The 18,951-nt window shown below is 52.7% G+C and overlaps 8 protein-coding genes across 8 annotated transcripts; 6 read left to right on the top strand and 2 right to left on the bottom strand.

The window, feature by feature from the left end:
- Positions 1–119: 119 nt before the first annotated feature.
- Positions 120–951, bottom strand: PG997_008774 (Ras small monomeric GTPase rab6; the record flags this gene model as incomplete). The annotated part of the gene is made up of 2 exons (XM_066813089.1): positions 120–815; positions 907–951. The coding sequence occupies 2 exons, from the start codon at positions 949–951 to the stop codon at positions 120–122; spliced, it is 741 nt and encodes a 246-aa protein (XP_066668431.1).
- Positions 952–2,205: 1,254 nt separating this feature from the next.
- On the top strand, positions 2,206–2,828 carry PG997_008775 (uncharacterized protein; the record flags this gene model as incomplete). Its single annotated transcript, XM_066813090.1, has 2 exons — positions 2,206–2,562; positions 2,706–2,828. The coding sequence occupies 2 exons, from the start codon at positions 2,206–2,208 to the stop codon at positions 2,826–2,828; spliced, it is 480 nt and encodes a 159-aa protein (XP_066668432.1).
- A 74-nt stretch (positions 2,829–2,902) lies between these two features.
- Positions 2,903–3,400, top strand: PG997_008776 (Alpha/Beta hydrolase protein; the record flags this gene model as incomplete). Its single annotated transcript, XM_066813091.1, has 1 exon — positions 2,903–3,400. The coding sequence occupies one exon, from the start codon at positions 2,903–2,905 to the stop codon at positions 3,398–3,400; it is 498 nt and encodes a 165-aa protein (XP_066668433.1).
- A 3,108-nt stretch (positions 3,401–6,508) lies between these two features.
- On the top strand, positions 6,509–8,297 carry PG997_008777 (uncharacterized protein; the record flags this gene model as incomplete). Its single annotated transcript, XM_066813092.1, has 6 exons — positions 6,509–6,524; positions 6,613–6,674; positions 7,213–7,311; positions 7,482–7,690; positions 7,746–7,804; positions 8,008–8,297. The coding sequence occupies 6 exons, from the start codon at positions 6,509–6,511 to the stop codon at positions 8,295–8,297; spliced, it is 735 nt and encodes a 244-aa protein (XP_066668434.1).
- A 3,684-nt stretch (positions 8,298–11,981) lies between these two features.
- Positions 11,982–12,560, bottom strand: PG997_008778 (uncharacterized protein; the record flags this gene model as incomplete). The annotated part of the gene is made up of 1 exon (XM_066813093.1): positions 11,982–12,560. One exon carries the CDS (start codon positions 12,558–12,560, stop codon positions 11,982–11,984), a length of 579 nt encoding a protein of 192 aa, XP_066668435.1.
- Positions 12,561–14,669: 2,109 nt separating this feature from the next.
- PG997_008779 (uncharacterized protein) lies at positions 14,670–15,201 on the top strand (the record flags this gene model as incomplete). The annotated part of the gene is made up of 2 exons (XM_066813094.1): positions 14,670–14,913; positions 15,074–15,201. 2 exons carry the CDS (start codon positions 14,670–14,672, stop codon positions 15,199–15,201), a joined length of 372 nt encoding a protein of 123 aa, XP_066668436.1.
- A 703-nt stretch (positions 15,202–15,904) lies between these two features.
- Positions 15,905–16,559, top strand: PG997_008780 (uncharacterized protein; the record flags this gene model as incomplete). Its single annotated transcript, XM_066813095.1, has 2 exons — positions 15,905–16,073; positions 16,246–16,559. 2 exons carry the CDS (start codon positions 15,905–15,907, stop codon positions 16,557–16,559), a joined length of 483 nt encoding a protein of 160 aa, XP_066668437.1.
- An 814-nt stretch (positions 16,560–17,373) lies between these two features.
- PG997_008781 (uncharacterized protein) lies at positions 17,374–18,623 on the top strand (the record flags this gene model as incomplete). The annotated part of the gene is made up of 3 exons (XM_066813096.1): positions 17,374–17,441; positions 17,735–18,336; positions 18,478–18,623. 3 exons carry the CDS (start codon positions 17,374–17,376, stop codon positions 18,621–18,623), a joined length of 816 nt encoding a protein of 271 aa, XP_066668438.1.
- Positions 18,624–18,951: the final 328 nt, after the last annotated feature.

Below are 18,951 nucleotides of genomic sequence, written 5' to 3' on the forward strand. Positions count from 1 at the left end.
TCATGCAGATGTGGATATCCAACAGGCCATCCATGATCAGAGGCAAGAAGAATGGCTGGACAGTCGACAGAGATAAACTCTCGTATTGGGTAATAATAAATGCAGACTTCCTGCCACTCTTAAGCCGAGGCGACCTTGTGGCTTCGGAACTTGGATCGGACATTCTTGGCCCACTCATCGTCCTGCTTCTGGCCGCCGAGCCAGTAGCCTCTGCCCACCGAAAGCATCGCGCGACCGATCTTGCCCTTGTAGCCCTCGCCCTCGGGCGTGCCCTCCGCAAAGGGCTTGCCGGCCAACTCGGGGTCCTCGCCCCAGCCCTGCTGTCGTCCGTCGCGGCATTGCACCATGACCTGTTGCGCGTACGCCATGATGACCAGAACGAAGTAGATGCGGATCAGGCTGAAAACAACGATGAAGCTCGTGCTCGCGGTGGTATCGATGGCCTTCATGAAGGCGCTCGGGGAAACGCCCGTGTCGGCTGATTCTGGGGGTGTGGGACCGCCTGTCCTGCCGCTGGCCAAGTACCAGCTGACGGCAAAAACGGTAGTGTACGCGGTGTTGACGACAGTGTCGACGATGTAGAGCCATGCGAAAGCGAGGTTCTGGAAGGGCGTCTGCTTTCGGATGTGCGGTAGGCAGTACGCGATGATGCCGAGCGCGACGACCGAGTAAATATACATCGACAGCTGCAGGGCCGACAGGTGGAATCCGGTCAAAATGGCGAGTAGTCCGTAGAGTCCGGTCGCTTTATTGAATACGAAGGATAGCGCAATCATCTCGGCACCGCTCTGGAGGCTCATGAGGCCGAGGAACGTCTGCGACGACAGGGTCAGTGATGCTGGTGCTGGGCAAGGCTGGCAGCAGGCGTTGGGCACGCGACCGCCTCCACTTTGAGCGCCAACTAACCTTGGGACGCGGCAGCTGGAGCTGCACGCCGGCGGGAAGCAACATGTTTGCGAATGGTGTGTATAAAAACCGTTGGAGTGCTGAAGTATGATTCTAGCCGTCGCTAGGGTGGCTTTTGGCTGCTGGGAGATTGAAGCGCTTCTAGGCGAAAGGAGAGAAGCGACCGCCTCGACTGCAGATTCCTCTTCGAAACGATGACGCCCGGCTCGCTCGGCCCCACGGACTTTAGCGCCTCCACCGCGACTGATTGGTTACTCATGCACCTTTTAGCGTCATGTCACCTTGATCATCTCACATGCAGTGTATCACCAGCATCAATTTGGTTTCCATTCTGATCGTACTGCGTACCTTGACTTACTGATCTGGATATGCTGGCATTTGCGACGAGCATATTTCGTTGGCATATCGTGTGCTACTGAAAAGTACATCGAAAGTGTCTCTGAAGCAACCTCGAATTGACGACCCTTAAATCGCCACATATACCTTGATTTCACAATGCACAGAGCAACAACAATACTTCCTGCCAAAGGAAACCGCACTCTTGGTTTAGGCTTGATAACGATGAAAAATAGCCAAGATCCCGGAGGTCTGGTATCTACCTACGTAGCTGCAGGGCTTCCCTTGGTGCTTGGGTATGTTCGGATACTGCCGCCCGCAATGGGTTTATATCGGTTTGTACGTGGGAGTATCATACCGACATTTGAGCACTTGACCTCAAATATTATACTCGCCCAAGAACGCCAATTACAACCGAGACCCATTCTGGCTCATCTTTCTTGGCTCACAAGTATCTGTCTTACAGTAATCCAATTGATGAGAACTTCTGTAGTGTCACAAATCGCTCCTGTCTTTGGACGAATGCATGCATGCACGCTCAAGGGCTGAAATCGGCAAACACGTTTCAAGCGAAAGCGTCCCGAGACTGGCACCTACAAAGATCCGTTTATAGCCACAACTGAACAACAGCGGTACGCCGAGATGCCAAATAACCGGAGAAAGATGACATTGGTATGTTTGTATTGATCATTGGGTTTGTCACCCAGTTTCTGACGATGTCTTAGACAAGTTTTCGAACTTCCTACTCGGTGCTTTTCAACGTGCATTATTATGCGGATCCGGGCATATGCTTACTTACAAGCATACGTACATACGTCCATATGTCGCAGTAGGAGACAGGGGTCAGCCTCTTGACGCGATTCGCGCGCTGCGCTAGATATCCCTTCTATGTATTGACTAGCACCGCAGTGCCCTTCTCTTTTGCCCCTGTCTCTCCTTCCTTTCTCTGTCATCCGACACCACATGCTACGGGACGGAGCATCGGCATACGTTAATTGGGGAAGGCTCCCCTACGGAGTCACGACGTTCGCGGACTCGGACGCCTCGACCTTTCGGACCGTGGCGTGGGCGCACGGCACCTCCGGGCACAACCGGCAGTGCGCCCCGAGCAACTCGCAGCAGCTGTACTACGAGTGGGAGGACCCCTTTTATTACGCATCCCACGGGTATGCGGTAACCGCCACCGACTACGCGGGCCTTGGGACCGATATCCCCACTGGCTTCCAGTACGAGGCCGGCTTCCTGCACGCGGCCTATGTGGCCTTCTCCCTCGTGGCCGCGCGCAAAATGATCGGACACCTGCTTTCGGACGAATGGGCCGTTCTTGTTGAATAGGGGCTTATGACGCTCCACAACCAATGTGTATATAAGACCTGGAAGTCCCCCAGGACTTCCACACCTAGTTCTGCTATTCAATCCAACCGTGCTATCTCCTATCTTTGACAGTTCTCGGCCACAGCGAGGGCGGCGTGACGGCGTGGCGCGTGAACGAGCGGCTGGCGATGCCGGGGCAAGACGACCTTAAAAAGACGGGCAAGTTCCTCGGCGCCATGACCGCGGCCCCGCGCTACGCCCGATGGAACTAATCCCCAAGTAGATCGAGTCGGCCGGCGAGGGACTCCTGAGCGACGTGATCTCGGTCTACCTGCGGCAGAGCCTAATGAAGCTTGACCCGGAAGCCTTCAAACCATCCGACTACCTGACCGACGACGCAATGAAGCTGCTTCCCCTAATCGACCAAGCCTGCCTCGCGACGGGCGAGACCGTCTTCTGCAATCTCACGACCGCGCAGACCTACAATAACACGAACTGGCTCACGAGCGACGCCTTCACCCAGGACTGTCTGACGCACTACAACGGCGCCGGCCTACACGCCCTCGCGGCACCCATGCTCGTGGTGCAAGGCAAAGGCGACACCCCCACGTACCCGGACAACTACGAGCGCGACTTTGACCGGGCGTGCGGCGCGTTCCCCGACTCTAGCACGAAGCTCTTCCTCGTGCCCGAGCTCGGGCACGACCCAGCGTTCCGCGCGGCGACGCCTTACTACTGGACATGGGTAAAGCGGCCTTTTGCTGGGACATTGCCGAAGGCGGGTTGCCAGAAGACTGTAGTCAAGCCGGTGAACGACCGTTTCAAAAGGGGGCTCGCGGGGTAGCTTACCCCTTTTTCCCCTTGAGAGCCAGGCGCAGATTACACTGGCTGGCAGAGAGCTTGACCCGGCGGCTGGTGGAAAATGGATTTGGCATACGTTGATCTTACCATCCTAGGTATGAGGGGTGCATCGCGATGTGTTGTGTACTTCTATCTAAAAGTCTTGTAGTATACGTTTCATCAAGGTGGTTTCTTGGCGGAAGTGGATGCAATCAGGTACATAATTTTAATGAAGTAATGGAAGGCCATGAGGGGTCCTTGGCTTGAATGCGTTCCTGTTACATCTATTCAAAATATCATAAGGTTCCTTTCATTCACTGTGTAACTGCGATGTTGGATTCAGGGATGCGTCTCAAGAAGTATACGCGATGGGTGCAATAGTTGTACTGCAGCTGGCAACATATGTTTTAATCAAGTGCGAGTGGTATTCCTGGACCCGGGTCATTTGATTCATTTGCTGGGTTAGTCAAACGCAAAAAGCAGATGTCGTGGAGGTTTCTGGGCTGGAGTTGAGTTATGGACAAGGGATATCATGGCTGGTGATAACAATATTAGCGTGTAACACACGCCAAACGCATGCCTACATGTAGTTTAAATCTTTGATTTCTTACCTCTCTTCAGATACAGAAAATGCAGATCAATTCGGCACCAGATCCACCACAGTTCTTCCAAGTAGTCGATGTTCGATTGCTCGTAAGTTGTAACATGATCAGGTGGTCGGAGCTTGAAGTGGTTTTATGGCCAACTGCAGGGCAGCTCGGCTTATACTTATTGGGAATTCAATGGTTGGATGTTGATGATGGGTATAGATACAAATACATTGACCCCAAGTCAAGCGATGAGCGAGCCTATGGTGCAATCGGTGTACCAGTGATATTACGTATTTACGCTTTCTTTCTCTTTTTCTTTTCATTTCATACCCACGGGCCAGCTGAAGCAAATGAATTAGAACATAGCAAAAGGCCAGTGGTGTTTTGTTCATCTACCCCAACTTTGTCGACGGCGACATGGCTCAGGGGCATTGCATCAAGGTGAGCACTAATATTCACTACCTAGCAACCCATTTTAAACTGCCTTTCCCACCTTACATTAGAGCAAGTCATATACGCGATTCGAATCAATGAGTACACAAGTAAGCTATTAGTCTCCCCATGCTCTCCATTCCAGATTCGCCTTTCGGCAGTGGCAACTGAAACCCTATCGACTGTTGACGACCGAATTATTGCGGATCTCTCACCACTCTACCCCTTATGGTTTCTATTTCAGAGCTGCCCTTGACAGTGGCAATGGAAGCCCTATCGACTGTTGACGATCGAAATATTGCGGATCTTCCACCACACCAGCCCTGGTGGTCACCTATAATGCCTTCAACTTCTCCGCGGGTAACGGATTCTTTAGTTGTTCAATATTAACAACTTCCACCACAATAAACCTTCATTCTCAGCCTCTGAGATCCGGACCTCGGTTCCTAAACTCGCACATATACGCACTTCTTCTTTGCCTCTCGAGTCACTACAATCACCATCCTTCTCATCCATCAACAAGTCCATGCAAGGCATTTTATTTCACCTTCGCACTACATTCACCCGATCTGCTTTGTTGCCCTTTGCCCTCCCATCACGGGCAACTTTCCATCATCAGCTTCGCCGTGTCTACCCAAGTTGACGAGTTTGGCCAGCTTCTGGGGTTCCCTTACACATATCCATCGCGAACGTCACACTTGCCAACTTCCTTAACCTGCGCTTGATTATGATGGCAATTCGCTCACCACCAACTTCGACGTGACAAGCCCTCCCCCTCCGGTCACCAATAGTGATCATCATCAGGAGTGAGTTATGCCCATACTAGCTTGCCCACAACTTGGTCAGGCATTATTGACCTTCCTGTCCCTGGTATAGACCCATTGGAGAACTTCAAATACAGCTAGCGCCGGCCAAAACACCACCTCCCTCTACCACAAGTTCTGGTATGCCGAAAGAATTCTCACTCCCAACACCAACATTCATCTAGAGCATTCACACAACAGCAAGTTATACCTCCTTCACTCATCCCAAAACTTCACAAAGCATTGCTGACCTACCCATCTTTGGTATAGAACCATTCGACGACTTTACAGACAGGGAGCCCCGGCTACATCACCACTCGAACCCCACACGCCATAAGTCCCCAGCATCGACCAACGACCATACTCCTTCATCCCATATCCATCATATATCCGACAATTCCTATACGCTTGACATTTGCAAAGAGTTTGGTTCCTGACATGACTTTGCTCCTTCAGGTAGGCTCGGCTCTTCACGTAGGTTTGTCCCCTCACATACACTTCGTGCCTTCCATGCGTTTGGCCCAGCCTAGACGTCTCACTATTCACCACCGCATTTTCCTAACACTTCAGGTAGGTTTGGCTCTTCAGAAAGATTTGTTCCCTCAACTGCGCTTGATTCGTTGCGTGCGAGTGGCTCTTCAGGTACGTTTTGCACATACGAACTACTTGGCTCTTTCCCTACCTTCACATATGCCTGGATCTTGGTATACCCCCGGACCAAGCATACCTTTTTATCCTAACCCCAAACCTTTGGCTCTACACATACTCCTCGCGACTCTACACGTACTCCTCGCATCCATTCACGAACGCAGTGTATTTCATATATGTCTGGCACTCCATCCCATACGTTTGGCCTTCCGCCAACACATACCTCTTGACAGACCTTCGGAACTCCTTCTCCTATATTTTGCACTTCACATTCACTCCGCGGTTCCTTTCATGCTGCTTGTTACCATTGGGCGCTCCTTCCTCCTCACCGCATTTGTTTGTTCCTTCCAATGCGGTGGGTAAAACTCAAAGTCCCTACGCTCCTTCCTTGCAACTCTTTCCCTCCACCACCACAACATCCTCTGACAATCAAATCACTCAAGCCTACCCCCAAATCCCAGACCGAAAAGCACAAAGCAAGCACAAACATAGGATAGATGCGCCAGCAGACCCAGGGACTGCCGTACGCATATCCTGACAGAACCTGCAGCAAGAGATTTCTCACAGCGTCGCAAAGGTAGACTTCCAAGATCAGATGAAGGACCTGAACTGACAAACTCGCAATAATGGAGGGCAACGATGGCGAGCAACAACGGTATGTATATATCTCTGAGCAGCTTCCATTATCATTTACCTATCTTGCTTCTCTTGTCAAGTACACGTTATTAACTGTCAACTTCTAGACCACGATGCGCTCGCGCCTCCTGCCCTTCGAGCCGCAAGACTCCCCGTCATCCAAGATAAGGTAACAGAGAAGACTGAGTATTTCGGCTTAATTCTGTGCACAATCACCAAGATCCCCATGAATTATACCCCCAAGTTACCAAAACGCCCATTTTTCGTTTCATCCCCTTCTCGTCACGTTCCGTTCCCTTCTCGGATCGTTACCTTCTCGGTCCGTACCCTTCTCGGTCCGTTTGTTGCCCGGTCTGTTTACCGCCCGGTCCGTTTGTTGCCCGGTCTGTTTACCGCCCCGGCCGTTATCCTTCCGAACCGCCCTTCTCGGGGTACTCCACTTTAATCGCTTCCCTCCCGGACCGCACCCTCCCTTCACCGGCCGTTCCCATACTGGTCCGTCCCCTTGTCATCTCTCCCAATACCACGCAACATTTGCTTTTGTTTTGGAAAATGCAGAACCAAACCCAAAAGATGGAAGTCAGTCAGTGCATGCAAGCAAGATGACTCGGAGACCATGAGGTCGATTACCTTCTCCCCGGTGATTGTTCTCTTCCTGGTTTGGGCCTTGCATTCTGCTGGCCTAGAACTTCGGGATCATCAATCAGCTCGCGGTTCGCTTCAACTCCAAGAAGCTTCACCAATACGACTGGATCTTCAACAACGAGGAGTTCAAGGCTGCAGTCATGACCGTCCTTGGGAGCAATGTAAGATCCAGACCAACCACAACCACTACTAGACAGCATACTAATTGACATTCCCAGCGTCGGCATCTTTACCCATGAGTCCAACATTGCTGCTTTGCGCCAGCCTGCAAGCGGCGAAGATAGCGATGTCGAGATTGATTCTCGATGACTTGCCACACATTTTCGCAAAGTATCTTCAAGTGCTTGAGGTCTTCACCAACGGCTCAGGCATTGAGTGCAGATTCCTGTTGTTGCTTGCGAACTCTATGCAAGTTCACCAAAGAGGTGTAAAGAAGCGACCCTACCACGACGAGAGCGAAGACGACGAGAGCGCCATTGGTCGCACAGTTCTCAATGGCATCTGCTGTGCCCGCCTGGCTACTGAGCAAACGTGGCAGTGGTTATACCACTGAGCATATCGCTCTTCGACCTTCGCTTTCTGTTTCTACCCCTAGCATGAACATGTCGGAAGAAAAGACCAAGCAGGTCGAGGAGATTGTCGCTCACTTGAAGAGTGAGATGGACCAGAGCCGTTTGACACAGATCGCCGACATTTGAATGGTGTCTAACATCAGCAACTATATGCCGGAGGAAGATGGCAACAGCAAACTGGTTGTAAAGCGAAAGACCAGCAATGCCAACTCCCACAAGCGGTCCCAGTCTGTTTGTGGGTCTGTTCTGTCAAACACGACCAGAGGAAGCTTCTCTCTGTTGAAGCTCACCTGGTATTTCCTGTCAGCAAGTATGCCAAGGCAGCCCCGTACCCCATCGACACCTTGCGGCCCTGCTTGTACCACCTGAAGGTCAAGAGGGATCGTCCTTTTCGACTCTTGTCGACATGGGCAAGATCTCGCAGCTTCTCCTTCGTGCAGACTCCTTCTCAGGCTGGCATATTGGTAAGAGGCAAGAAGCACTTTCGCCTGCTTGACTGCAGCCTCGGCATCACCTGCGACACTTGCAAGTGTGGCGCTGCCAACGCTTTCAAGTTCGGTGCCCTCTACTCCTAGAGGTTACAGACGTGTTTGCCACGATGTTGCTCCGCAACATCCCCAAGGAAGGTTGGCCGGGCTATACCAAACACATAAGTCAAGCCAGGGCCAAGTATGTTTTGGGCCAACATCTTGCCCAGCTACCGCGACGTCAAGCGCCTGGCCAGTGACACTGGCGCCCTCGCCATCTAAGGGGCAGGTGCGACTTCATGTATCTCTGCATGGATTCCGCCAACGTCATCAGAATGGGTTCTGCTTCCATTGACTTCGTCCGGGCACTTGGAAGCCAGCTGTTTCGAGGTAATTTCATTCATTCCTTCATCAGTCGTCGATGTATTAAATCCTCAAAGCTTAAAGCATTCACCTTCAGCTATAGGTGCATTCACGACTCCATTTGCCGATGTATTCACCAGCCAGGCCTTTTCTCTATCTTATATAAAGGGTACTCCCTCCCACCTCGCCGACTGTTTCTCACATCCACTTCCCCCTTCACACAAATCATGAGGATTGATGCCAAGCGGCGGCGTTTAGTATCACGACTCCAAAGTTGAAGAAACTTAATCTTAGTTTCTTCCCCTTGTCTTGTTAAAAGAGAAAGCCGCCTCGGTCAAACGAGGTCGACCTCGTTCGAACGAATTCTTTCTTCCAAGCAAAAAAAGCCACCCCACACCTACTCTAGCTTGGAGGCAAGTGGCTGCTCAAGGAACGCGGTTTTATGGTCTCTAACTTCACGAAGGAAGTTCTCCTGGGACCAAACCTGCACGAGGAGGAATTCTTCGGTGCCATCGCCTCAGTATGGCCACCAATAGCCACTGCCACACTGGGTGGTCTCTCCTAAGAAGGACAGTCGTCAATACGAATTGGTAATGGCTACCTTCATCATGGTCGGCCAAGGCAGGACTGCTCGTTCCTCTGGAACGAGTGCGCCTTCACCATGGTTGGACAAGGCAAAACCGCACGATTCAACTGGACTGAGCAGTCCCGACTTGACTTGCTCCTAGCCATCCATGGCGCTCCTGCCGCCAGCACATTTGCATCAAGCCAAGGATGCCAAATGTCACCGGCAACGAGATAGCATGGAGCCCCATGCAAAAGACGCTGGCCAAGGCATTGTGTCGAGTCAAACTTTGGGGGGCTTGATATCTTTGAGCAAGGAAGATCTTTTGATGAAGTTTCCACGACGACAGATCCTGAGGCAGGCGCTGAATGAGCTCTGAGGGCCACTATCGCCACCCGACCGCCTGGGCATTATGCACACTCTACGATGAGTTGGGAGACAAAGAGCCCTGCTTTGTCCACATGATCGAGGACATTTTTCACCACGGCCTTCGACACCGTCGAGGGCAAATTTGTCGGGAAGCCCCAGCAGCAGCTTTCACTTCTTGCGTTTCGGTTGCCTCTCCGAGGTATACCACACCTCCACCAACCTGCCATCGACACCAACGTCGCTGGCGATGCCCAGGGCGAAGATGCCGACACCGCTGACGCCACTCCGAGCTCCACCCAGACTCCCCAACCCCAGGGGTCTGCATCCCTCTACACGGGCGGAGCTCGGCCCCTCCGTCAGTGGAGTTTGTCGCCGATTTCGAAATACCTCAACAGTACTAATTATGAGATGTTCCTCTGGGGGCCCCCGAGCAGGCCAGTCAGCCGAACAATGGACAAGGTGCTCAAGTTCAGCAGCGTCAGCATCTCCCTGCGTTGACGATGGACGAATTGACTCAACTCCGCCGAGGTGGTGTGACCAAGACCTTCACACCACTGTTTGCAAATATAAATCAATCATATGCATCGTACAACAACTGGTTCGCAATCGAGAATGTCGCTGTCAACCAGGAGTCGAACGACCGACAGCAGGATGAGTGCTCTGCGCGGCAGCGAGATTGCTGCGGTCTGCCGCCGTTCTCGAAATACCTCAACAGTACTATTAGATGCTTCTCTGTGGAGCCACTGTGGCGCTCCATCAGCAGAACAATGGACAAGGTGCTCAGGCTCAGCAGCGTCAGCATCACCCTGCGTTGACGATGGACGAATTGGCTCAACTCCGCCGAGGTGATATCACCAAGTCCTTTACGCCATTGTCTGCCAGGCGTCTGCTTCCCTCTACATTGGCGGGCTCAACCCCTCCGTCACGGGAGGCTATGCTCTTTGAGCTCTTCTCTTCCATTGGATCTGGCTGTCGCGGTCCGGGGCTGCTGTTGTTCCGGCAAACACCTTAACAGTACTACAAATGGCCTCACTGAAGGAGCTCTCTCCCCTCACAAAGAAGCTGATGAATTTCCTGAACGCCCTGGATCAGGTGCAGAACTACAAAGTCATCATAGCCCCCAAGGCTTTCCAGCACCCGACCTAGACTGGACTGCGAGATAGAGGCCCCGCGTGTTCCGCAAGAGTCTCGTGACTTTTGCTGGATTGCTCTTCATGATACTGTTTGTATCATTCCTCTCACGAGACGAGCCAATGCTATGGGGAGCGCAGAGCCTGGTGTGTAGTGCATATACCAAAGATATGACCATACATCACCGCCAGGCTGTTCACAAGGCATCATTCTCCTTTGTTTCCCCACATGCACCAGGAATGCCTACCGGAACGCTCTTCAAGGACAAAGCAGGGGTTTGTCGCAAGGACACTTCAGAAAGTGTAAGTCCGGCCCATCAAGCTTTCTCACATGTGTGAAGTACTGACGTGTGGAGTCCACAGATCCAAAGCTCGCGTTTAGGCCAAGAGAAGCCGATGGAGACCAGACGCTGGTCAAGGAGTTGGACAAAGACAAAAATGAGACGAGAAAAAGACAAAAAATAGACGAGAAAAAGACAAACAATAGACGAGAAAAAGACGAGAAAGAGACGAAAAGAAGGCGCGAACGGATTTAACATCGAAAACTAAAAACCAAAAACAATAAAAGAGGGAGGGAGGCAAACGTCGATGTCAGGGTTTTCTACACGGCCCATTCCAGGCATCTGGCACCATGTAAGGGGTGCTTGTATGGACAACAAGGCGCCTGCTATCAACACCACGAGGCCGGGCAGCTAGGCTGAAGTGATGAAGGGCTGCTCGAACAGGCGTACCCATCAGAATACTTGATGGGGATGAGATCAATAGCAAAATCCAAGGTAAGTCGGCTCACTCAACCTCTCCGAAGTGTTACAGTCTCTAACAAGCATATAGGGTTCGGTGACTTGGGATTAATCATTGAGTCATTCCAACATACCCCCAAAGGCACCAAGAAGGCAATCAGCTTCCACATGGAGGAGGCAGGTGACGATGGTGATCTCAGGGTCCCTCTTGGCCATCACCAAGCAACTGCAGCTTCGCTGTTGGCCAGTTACGATGGCTGATGTGAGACAGCCCCAAAGGCCCGAACCGAGGATGGCCAAGATGCTTTGACCTGTATTCCCTGCGAAGATGAAATCCCCAGCGTCAAGGCAAGAGAGCGCGAATTCTGTCTCGGTACGATAGAAAAGACAGACATCGAAGGATCCAACAGCGACGACAAGCGCGTGCTGAGCTGCGGACACGTATATTTCCGCAGAGCATGTGTCGATATGGTCGGGCACAATCTCTCGGAATCACCCTTTCTCTTCATATAACAGCACGCCTCTGTTATATGTATCCTTTGTTCCTTCTCTCCGTATCCCTACCAGAGCCATTGTATTCGAACGGCAGGCGGTCGACAGACGGTCGCAGGCGAACGGCCGAACCTCAATCGCGTTCTGCGCCCGCTCTTCCCGAGAAGACAACGCGAACGACTGCCCGTTCTTCCCGAGAAGACGACGAGAACGGCCGCTCGTTCTTCCCGAGAAAACCGCAAGAACGACGCGATAAGATGACGAGCTTGTGCTCTGTTACGCCTGCCGAATCCAGATGGGTGCCATGCCTCAGGTTGTGCACCAGGTTGCTGGATATCCCCACAACCACTTGATAGAAGCAGTAGAAGACGAGAGATATGTTGCGATGGTTCGGGATCCCATCCATGTCATCAAGAAGCGCGAAGATATACCCTACAAGGGAAGGAGAACCTGTGCTTGCTTGCTGCAGAAGGGCGCCATCCGCGATTTGGTCATCTGTGGCATCAATACGCCATACACATGACATGGTATTACCAAGAGATTCGAGCGCCTGTTGAAGGCCAACGGCAACGGTGGTGCTCTCAGCAACACCGTCAAGAAGGAGACCACCAAGGTTGAGAGGAAAGACGCCAATCTTACCAGCATCAAACCAACTCGCATCCGCCGCGCCTACAAGAAGCGTAAGCTTCCGCAGCTCCCGCGAGCCTGACATGACAGGACTCGCTCGTGGGACAATTGTGGTCTTGAATGCCCACAGGTTGTCTTCCAATGGCCATGAACCAATTCAATCTCCGAAGTTGAGACTGTCGGGCATCTTGCTCGACCTTTCTCGAGGAAGTTCGCTCGCGAAAGCCTCGCAAGCGACACAGAGATAGGTCACATACCTATCTGTCGTGCTGTGTTGCAGAGGGCGCACAACATCAGCCGCCGCCGAAAAGGCATCGCAGCAGAGCTCCTCGGACAGCAGGTTCATCCGGAATGGCGCTCCAGCCAGATGGAGTACCAGGAGGACAAGGCGGGCTCTCTGCCGACAAGAATGCTGACTTTCTGTTCAGCTCGGTAGCCTTCCCCCTCCTTCCTTGGGACGGCTCGTGGTGGCAATTCTCTGTCCCAGATCGGCCATCTCAAGCATCTTGTTCAAGAGTCGTTCCCATCTTGGCCAGGATACTATACATCGACATTCGGCCAGAATGTTGGAGCAGGTGTATGGAGAGGCAGGTTGGCCATATCCTCACCTCACCAGGGTAGTTGGTTTGTTCTGTCTCCTAGAACGCCTGGCAAGCACCCATTCACGTTGTTCGATCACGACGACCAATCTTCCCTTTACTACGGGGAAAGCCTTGAGCCCTTGGTGGAAGAAGATGGCAACCTTGAGCTAAATGAGAGCCAACATCGTTAATGTTTCTTCTGCTCGTCTATTACGACGACCCCTCGAGGAATTTTGGTTGCAAGTAGAAACTTCGTGTTCCGTGTGTAAAATACAGCAAGACTATATACAAGGAAGGATGGACATGCCTGTCAATACCGCCTGTCCTGTCCGATTTCGAATTCGGCACGCCATGTCACTCCGGAGAGGAGTTGGTCTGTTACGAGGAAATGGGGTCTTCCTTCCCTGCTGATTCTGCCCAGACGAAGCTTCAGTGGCACATGGCACTCCTGCTAGACCGGCATCATCGCACGCTGCGCCAATAACCAACCGGCAACTCCGTGCCAACATCATGGCTTTGAATGCTGGTGAGATTCTTGAGCTTACCAGCAGCAGCAGCAGAGCGAGTGCATCTGCTTGGCTGTGGTTTTGCTAGGTAGTAGATATGGCCAGCGGGAATTCCGCGTTCCTTCTCGAACGACACCGGCGGCCCGGCCTTCTCCGAGCACCACGGGAGCAGGTTCGCGAATTGGATCGGTGTGGCATTTCTTGGATCTGAAGAAGCGTCAAAAGGACGCAAGGTTTGCCCCTGGGCAAACGAGACAAGCTGCGGTACCGAATCAGAGTTCAAGAAGGGTATTGTATGTCCGCAATGCGGTCTTTGCAGCCGGCGGGTGTATTGGCGGGGATACCGGGTGCCTGTCAGGTTCCCAAGCAGGATGCCGATGGCAACTCGATCAAGGTTGAGGGCCGTACTGATATTGTGGACAATATTGTTGCTAGCATCGAGGCCATGGTTTCCGGAACGAGCAAGCCAGGTCTCTGAAGTGGGCGACGCAACCAGTTGAGAAGCACCGAACTCTGATTGGACGCGATGGCGAGGCGAAGCGCAAGATTGACTCCGAGTTCAAGGTCTCGATTGATATCCCACGGCAGGGTAGCTACCAGGTAGCTGCCTGGGTGGTCTACCAGATCACCCACAAGGTCTACTTCGACATAACCCCGTGGACCTAGAAAAGGCCAAGAACGTGGCCTTGCACCTGGCGCGAGTCGCGGCAGATATCAAGAAGAACACAGCCCTGCTGGACGCTGAGGTCAAGTACCTGAAGGGAAATGCCATGTCTTCGTGGTCGCTTCTGAAGATTTGGTGGTGACGGTGGTTGTGGTCAGGACTTCCCGCCACTTCCAGCCTCCTGTCCATGCTTCCGGCCCGAAGGTAAGTTTCAATCAACAAATCCCTTCCTTCTTTCTACGCGGAAGAGCTCTGATAGAGATGATGAACTGACTCCTTGAATAACAGTCCCGGTCATGCCGGTGGTTAGCTGCTGCCCTACGCCAGAAGTCGCAGAATGGTCTGCTCCGCAGATCATAATCGGTCGAGAAGAACTTTGGAAGCTCGAGCAGCCAGAAGAAGACGAAATGGACGCCCCGTGAATCCGGATGAGCTTATTTACAATGAAGGGTTTCTTCTTGAACGACATGATAACCGGGACCTCCTTCCACTTACACAGGCTGTCCTTTGCCTTGCCAAAGAAGGCAAACGGGACAAGCTGCGGTACCGAATCCGAGTTCAAGGGAGACTTTCGACAAGGCGAAAGATGGGCTGCGCCCGTGCCCTCTGGGTACGGCAACCCCAGTCCTCTTGAGCAGATCAAGAAAGAGAACAAGGCCGCCCAGAGAGGTCCTCACTTGAGGAGATGTTCGCGAGTCCCTTGGTACAGCAGGGGGTGCCGCCGGCTTCGAAAAACCTCAACAGTACTAATTTTGAGAGTTTCCTCACTTGAGAAAGACGACTCAGCCTCGGGCTGACCCGATTGACACGCTTGACAACATTCTTGGGCACTCGAACGATCACGAAGGTCCCTTCGATGCAACCTTGGCCTCGCGCAATCTCAAGGCCTGCCTAGATGAGGAAGAAGTAGGGGCCATGGAGACAAGGTCTCTACGAGACACAACAACGACTGGTCGTCTCAACGATTGGATCTAAAAGTTGCCTCCATGTCTTGGAGGAGTGGCGCTCCAGCCAGATGGAGTACTTGAAGACGGGTGTATTGGGTCCCATGACCGCTTCAAAGGAAGACTTTAGGCACCCGAACCCGGCCTTTTTCCGAAATTGGGAAAGATGCCGTGACTATGGCTTCAACCCGATGGAGGCTTGGGGGATATCTATGAGCCTGATAGCCGATCCGACTTGCCAGAAGATGATGGACATGGCAACTTCTTTTACTACATGAAGGGCCGAGGAGTGCAGCCAAGTCATTGGGAAACGATATGGCGCAATACCAACCTACTCCGGCTCAATGTGTACATACCTCAAGCAGAATAGATGGGATGTACGCATTCGCCTGTGATGACAAGCGATGGACTGTGACCAAGGATACGAGCGACCGAAAAACCTATGTACGCAGATGTCCAGTTTTGTGTATCAATTGAGTCAAGGTCACTCGATTTTGTGACACACGCATGTCTTGTGATCTTCGAGGGTTGGCAGACCCTACTCAAGTGGCGATATGACGAAGTCGTCATCAGAGTCTGCAAGGTCCTTTGGTTGTGACAGTTTCCAAACGTTTTTGGCGAGGCCACAAAAACTTCGGAAAGCTGTTAAAAGCCTTGAAACCTTGGAGTGAATTTTTTCCTCCGTGGTCTTCTTTTTGGCCAAACCGGAGTGGTACTACCACTTCTCGCGCGACATGTCAGAGCAACTTCCCCGTCAGAGCACCTTCCCCGTCGAGTGGCTGTCCAAGAACACCTGCCCCGACCGTCCCATGAAGGGTCTGCTGAACCGCGACGACCAGGACGGTGGGAACGGCAACGGCAATGGTTTTCCTCGCTCCGACTTGGCCCCGCGACTGCCAGGAGGTCGACGGGCCAGTGCGGTCGCGACATGATCGAGACGTCGTGGCACCTGTTGAAACGGTATGTTTCCCATCTCCTACACCCCGAAAGCAGACATCAAAACTATTGGTTAGTTTGATGTCTTGCACTAGGATGCTTTGGTTTTCTGACAAGACTAACAGATAAATCACTACAGGAGAGAGAAATTATGCTGCTTCAAGTGCAATTCGTGGCTGCCTTCGCTGCAAGAGCGGCCGGAAAGGAAAGGTTGTACGCAAGCCTTCCACAGGCCACAGAGGCCAGCAGATCGATGGCAGGTGGCGCGACTGCGCTGCATCTGAGAGTCGAGCTGACACGTTCTTGGCAGACGTCGGGAAGGACGTGGGCGCCACGAACGGAGAAGTTGCACCGTCGACAAGTGGTGCATCTCGCCAGGGGGCAGAGTCCCCATACCATGGGGTCCTCCACACCAACGGCGCTGGAGAATCCGCTGCAGTTGAGAGCCAATGATTCGGATAGAAGTCATCGGCCCCAAGCCGTCGCGGCTGCAAGAAGCAGTCACCGGGGATCTCCGACGCCCGAGACATCCTCTCTGGCCATAGGATGCATGGCTTGCTTGCTTCTCCTTGGCAAGCTCGCATTGGAGCCCCTCACGCGAATGGGGATGCGAAGTCCGCCGCAGTGGAGAGTCAATGATTCGTCATGGCGACTTTCCCATTTGACAAGCTTGATCTAATCAAGATCTAAGCCTCTGCGCTGGGTTAGTCGTCACTGCATGAGACTCCATCCGCTTGCGGGGATTTTGTATTCCACATCTGCGTATGCACGGGCGGCTTTGGCGGCTCACTCGACCGCTCACGCAACTACCCAAGCAGAGCTTCCCTGGCAGGCTGCGGGTTTACGTGTTAGTCGGCTTAGGGACGATATGCATAGGAACCACAATCACCCGGCTCGGGCAAACATTCAAAGAGCCGGACCACGGGTGTGTGCTGCCCTCAGGTCCGATAGGCAACGTCAATTTGCATGCAGAGGTGCTGGTCAGGGACTTCGCCAAGGTTCCTTGAGGTTTCGTGTCCGGTCCAGGACGGGAGGCTCATGTTCTCACAAGAATGAGTATCTGCATCGCTTGGCACGCCAGTCGAGGGATAGCTTGGCAGATTCGATATTGTTCCGTCTAGGTTGCTGTGAAAGTGCGTATCTGCTTGCGTGCTCGGCTTTGAGTCACTTGCTGCTGCTGGCCTGCCGGTATAAGTCGAAAAGCAAAAGAACAAAAACAGCATGTTCCTGCCTATCAAAGAACCTGGGGATGCCGGAGTCAGATTCGATGATGGAAAGAGGTCTACTACATCTAGATCAAGCGAGCGTAACCTCAATTCGCATGCAGGCTTGCCGGTGGGAGGTTCTGCCATGAGCACATCTGGGCAGCAGATGAAGAAGCATTCTTGAGGATGGTGGGCGCAAGAAAGGTGCTCATCTAGCAACCTTTGAAGTTTGGGTAGCCGATCCTTTGGCAGCCGGGATTTGTTACTGGTTCGTTCCCTAGTTGGAACCCCATAGTCTAGGGCTCCTGTTCTGGTACAGCATCAGTATCTTCGGATCACCAGCAATCGCTGTTGAATAAAGCCGACCACATCACAGCCGCGTACTTGGGGACCGCCAGCGGAGAAATCTGCGACTACCTTTAGACAACCGGTTGGTGTTGATGGAACAGATAGGTGCCAGCTTACCTTCTTTGAGCACTGGCGCAATTCCTTCTTTGCACTCGCCAAAGGGCCTGCTCGCCTTCCCAACTGTCGTGGCCAATGTTTGCCGCTTGCGGAACTTCAAGTGATTCGGGTTCAGGAGCTAGGAAGCAGCAGCTTCAAGCCCAGAACCGAGACCTCAGGACTTGTTGAGGTCGCCGAGAAGTCACTGAAAGGTCGAGCCATTTCACATGGAACTCAATTCGGCGATGATGCGCAGTCAGTCTCATTGCCGACTCTTTTACCAAATGTTTCCCAGCTGCCTCCGGTTGTTGGATCTCGCAAGGGGTGGTATTCCTTAGTTCGTCGTGGACCAAAGGCAAATACGAATACGCCCAAGAGGGCCGATGAGAAGCTCGCCATCCCGACGTTCCAAATGTACTCGGTCGTCACCCGGGGCAAAGCTAAGCAGAACGTCATCGTCTCCGGCTTCGGGATGAGCAGCTTTCCATGTCATTTTGAACACCGAGTGTGTTTTCAAGCTGCCCGGATCCCTCCTCTGCGGGGGATCAGCTTTGCCATTCCTCTGCCCACAGGCGATAGTGGTGAGATTGAGAAAGGCATTGGACTGGGTCCGGATGCTGTAATCTGGGCATAGACCTCGCCATGAGCACCAGCTCTTAGCTTGTGCTGGGAGTATGGCGGGATGCTCTCAGCAGTTGAGGTTACCAGGTTATCTGTGATAGCTTCCCGCATTGTGAATGCTTTCACTCCCGAGGAGGAAGAGCAGATCCGCCGCGAGAACGAGGAGGCTGAGGACCGACAAGTGCTCCACAGCATTCACACATGCATGCTCGGCGTTCTCTTCCAGGTTCTGCCCTTGACGGCTTGATGACTGGGTCTCGGTGCCGGAGCGCTATGGGTTTGGGTATGTGACAGCCACCGGCTGTTTCATGTCATGCAGCCAGCCATAGCGCATGGTGCCCATAGACCTGCATCGTTGAAGCGCGGCTGGGCCTTCTGCACAAAAGAAGAAACAGGTCGAGAAAACCGGTACGACACAAGACCAGGACTGCCGGAAGTATGGATGGGTGATGGATGCGTTTGAGAACGAGCTTCCGGTCTCCGTTGTGATAGGTAAGCAAGACGTCCTGGGCAAAGAAGCTCGGTATAATGAACTGACAGCGTTTCGACAGGCTCAAAGAACCCAATCTACCTAG

Source organism: Apiospora hydei (genome assembly GCF_038363865.1).
Source record: "Apiospora hydei strain CBS 114990 chromosome Unknown utg000006l_segment0_segment0, whole genome shotgun sequence".
Classification (NCBI taxonomy): Eukaryota; Fungi; Ascomycota; class Sordariomycetes; order Amphisphaeriales; family Apiosporaceae; genus Apiospora; species Apiospora hydei.